Below are 3,980 nucleotides of genomic sequence, written 5' to 3'. Positions count from 1 at the left end.
TGAGTACCCAGAGCCTGAATGTCTGCGTCTTCAGCAACTTTTACCTTCTCCATTTTCACTCTGGGGTTCATTCTGCCCCCCTTTCTCATGTTAAGTACTACCTTACTCCTCACAGATAAGGTTCTAGTCAGCATGAGTAAAGGTTACAGAACCTTGCACTGGATTTGCAGTCCCCTCACGTCTCTGTGCCTCAGTTTACCCCCATTTAAATCCAGCTTGGCTGTTTCTTCCAAAAGTTATGCTGTAGTTCAAACAGGCATTAATTCAGGGAAGCTCTGGGGCCTGCAAAGTACCAGAGGTCAGACTAGATGACTACGATGCTCCCATCTGGCTTTATAGTGTATGAACACCCTGAGTCACCTGGGGGAGACAGCCATCAGAGTAGCTATTACAGTCTGTGAAGACTGAATGGGTCTAAATGCCCTGACAATGGAGCAGCCATCCTCATGCTCATTCTAACAAGCAAAAGGTAGTCTGAGGCTCCAGGAGACTTCACTCTTAGGCCTTCAAACAATGACTGTTACACTCTGGTGAACTATCTGGCAACTGGGCCCAGACTCAAGTGATGGACACTGTTCATTGGTGCTTCCTTGGAAGAGGTGGTGACAAACCGGACAAGCAGAGGAGAGAGGAAACATCATCAGGACATGCGGGTAGTTGTGACCAGGGTGGGTCAGAGGAGAATCTCTGTTGTTTAGGGACTTTTCTACACTTGCAATATAATTTGGATTACGGTATGGTGTCAATTTAAAATACAATAGCTATTCTTGAATAACTCCATGTGTGGATACTTTTATTCTGGAATAAGGGTTGGCCTTCACTAGAAAGTTAGGTGGCCCTGTCTATGTTGCTCAGGGGTGTGAAAAAAATCACACCTGTGAGAGATGTACTTAAGACAATGTAAGCCCCAGAGCAGACTGCACTAAGTTGATGGAAGAATTCTTCTCTTGACCTAGCTACTGCCTCTTGAAGAGGTAGATTTACTCCAGATACGGGAGAACTCCTTCTGTCGCTGTAACGTAAGCCAACCTAAGCCCCAGAGCAGACTGCACTAAGTTGACGGAAGAATTCTTCCATGGACATAGCTACTTCCTCTTGGAGAGGTAGATTTCCTCCAGAGATGGAAGAACTCCTCCTGTTGTTGTAACGTGTCTACACTTAAGTGCTATGCAGCTGCCCTGCTCTAGCATTTCTAGTGTAGATATAGCCTAAAAGCGCCTTGTTCCTTTTGTGCTTAATACGCTTGCAAATCAGGTTCAGCTAAAGAGGAGCAAGCACACTTATTCTGGAATAAGATTGTCTACTCACGGAGCTATTCAGGAATAGCTACTCTGAGTTAATAGTTGTTCAAGAATAGGTATTAATAGTTAATAGCTATTCCGGAATGACTCCATGTGTAGATAAGCGTGTAGGGAATATGAGTTGGTTCAGTTCTTGTTCTGTAATTTAAGAAGCTAGCCTGTTTGATTTCGCTTGTTGTAAAGTGTAAGATTAGATAAGATCAAACACACATGCTATCTCTTTATTCTTGAAAATCCTTGTTTCTCTGATACTTTGTTCCAACTGCTAAATAGAAACACTTTTTTTAAGGAGGCTATTGGTCACTATCATTGGTCACAGGTTCTCAAAAGGAGGAAACAAAACAAAAAAGTGATAAAGGGTTTAGAAAACCTGACTTATAAGGAAAGGTTTAAGACAAAGACTGGGCAAATGTAGTCTTGAGAAATGAAGACAGAGAGGGGACTGGATAAGAGTCTTCAATAATGTTAAGGGCTGTTATAAAGAGGACTGTGATCAATTGTTTTCCAGGTCTGCTCAAGGCAGGATGAGAAGTAATGGGCATAATCAGCAGCAGGGGAGATTTAAGTTAGATATTAGGAAAATCTTTCTAACTCTAAGGGTAGCTAAGATCTGAAATAGGCTTCTAAGAGAGGTTGTGAAATCCCTGTCATTGGAGGTTTTTAAGAACAGGTTGGACAAATACTTGTCAAGAATGGTCTAGGTTGACCTGGTCTTGACTCAGCGTAGGGGGCTGGACTTGACTTCTCAAGGTCCCTTCTAGGCCTACATTTCTATCATTCTATGAAACACAGCTGCTCGGAATCCAGTTAGACCTGGCGGGTGTTAAGGGGCAGGTATATACGATGTCTTGGTCATGATCAAAGAGTCGGAGGATTGCATGATTCCACCGTGAGACAGGTGAGGGAAGAGGCTTAACATCTATGGGGATACACTGAGAGACACCAGAGAGGGAGCAGATTCAGCTGGTCCCATAGGTGTGACTGCAACGTATGGAAAGGGCTCTAAGTGCATTTGGCTTATGTCCACACTAGCACTTACGTCAGCAAAACGTATGTCAGTCAGGGGTATAAATATTCCACCCCGCTGAGTGACATAAGTTTTGCCGAGATAAGCGCTGGTGTGGACAGCGCTATGTCAGTGGGGGAGCGTCTCCTGCCGACATAGCTGTGGCTGCTCATTGGGGGTGAATTAATTATGTCAACGGGAGAGCTCTTCCTCTTTGTCATAAAGTGGCTACACAAGCTTTCTAGTGTAGACGTGGCCGTAGTCTTTGGCTGCTTCCTTCCCCAGCATTCCATGCAATCTGCTGTTTCTGCTCATGCAGGTAGCTTCTAGAGGCTTTGTACAGTGGTCACCATTTGTCAGCTGATGTATGGCTTGTATTGTAATGATAGTGGGAGCTTGGACCCTGCCTATAGGAAGGAGTGCGTAGACTTGAGTGGACAAAGGGAAGCTGCTGAGTTTATTTTAATAAATCAGCCTGTAAATTCCAGCCGGCTGGGAGCTGTAGAAATGAGAAGATGAAATTAGACTGTGGTTTGTGGTTTCTCAAAAGTTGCCCAAAATCTGGCACACGCTTGCCTGCTCTGGGAGTGGGTGGGAAACAGCTGTTACACCGAATAACAGAAATAGAACAAAGGTTTTTGTATTGGTCTGCATCACTGTGAGAGGGAAGCTCTGTCCTTGCTGACAATAATAATCTCCAGCATCATCCGCCTCAACCCGGCTGATTGTAAAAGTGAAGTCGGTGCCAGACCCACTGAAACTGAACCGGTCTGGGACCCCAGAGGGGCGGGTGGAAGCGCTGTGTATGAGGCGCTTAGGAGCTTGTCCTGATTTCTGTTGGTACCAGGCCATGTAGTAGCTAACACTGGAACTGGCTTTGCAGTTGATGGTGACTCTGTCTCCTGGAGACACTGCCAGGGATTCAGGAGTCTGAGTCATCACAATTTGCCCCTCAGAATCTGGTGGAAAGGAAAAACATTATAAGAAAAATAGGAAAATCAAATTAAATACAATTAAAAATGGAGAGCTGCAAATTTTAAGTTGAACCGCTTAGTTACATTAAAGTCTGTGTCCACTGGAAATGTCTCCTTGTGATCTAATGGGATGAAGAATTAATATTGATTTGATGACGAGATCTATGATGATGATTATCTTAATCTAATACCTCCCCGGGTGGTGGTCTTACCCTGAATCCACAGCACTAGGAGCCAGATCAGATGAGTCTGTGAAATCATCCTTGTCCCTCTAGTCTGACAGTCACAGAGAATCTAAGGCATAAAGTCTAAGAAATGAAACTTTTATATCTGCCCGGCATTGCAAGAAAATGCCACTCAGGTGGAAATATGCAAAGCTGCTGCTCTGTGTAAATGAGCATTCCCTGTGCCCCGGCGCAAAGGGTGTAGAGAGAGAGCCATGTGCAGCCTTCGGTGTGAGAATGCAGCTCCTATGGATGAAATCGAGTATTATTGCTCACATGTCAGCTAGGGCTTTTCTAATCAATGTAAGCTTTAGGTGAACATCCAGTGTTTGTGTCTGTATCATTTGGAAGTTAGAGTCAGATTCTGAGAAGTACCTCACTTCAGAAGCAATTGTACTGATTTCCCTGAGCCTGCTTGTGCAGTAAGGTACTATTCAGCTCTGCAGTTCCTGTGTTTAGATTAGAGTTGGGTCTG

At 44.3% G+C, this 3,980-nt stretch overlaps 1 gene segment (V, D, J or C); it reads right to left on the bottom strand.

The window, feature by feature from the left end:
* Nucleotides 1–2,850: 2,850 nt before the first annotated feature.
* Nucleotides 2,851–3,554, bottom strand: LOC112123109. The segment is given in 2 exon segments: nucleotides 2,851–3,266; nucleotides 3,494–3,554. Coding segments are annotated over 2 exon segments (465 nt in total).
* Between the last annotated feature and the right edge of the window lie 426 nt (nucleotides 3,555–3,980).

The sequence above is a fragment of the Terrapene carolina genome, unplaced genomic scaffold (assembly GCF_002925995.2).
Source record: "Terrapene carolina triunguis isolate 2854851 unplaced genomic scaffold, T_m_triunguis-2.0 Scaffold5423, whole genome shotgun sequence".
NCBI classification, from domain to species: Eukaryota; Metazoa; Chordata; order Testudines; family Emydidae; genus Terrapene; species Terrapene triunguis.
The sequence above is the reverse complement of the archived record's forward strand: the minus strand, read 5'-3'. Positions and strand labels throughout refer to the sequence as shown.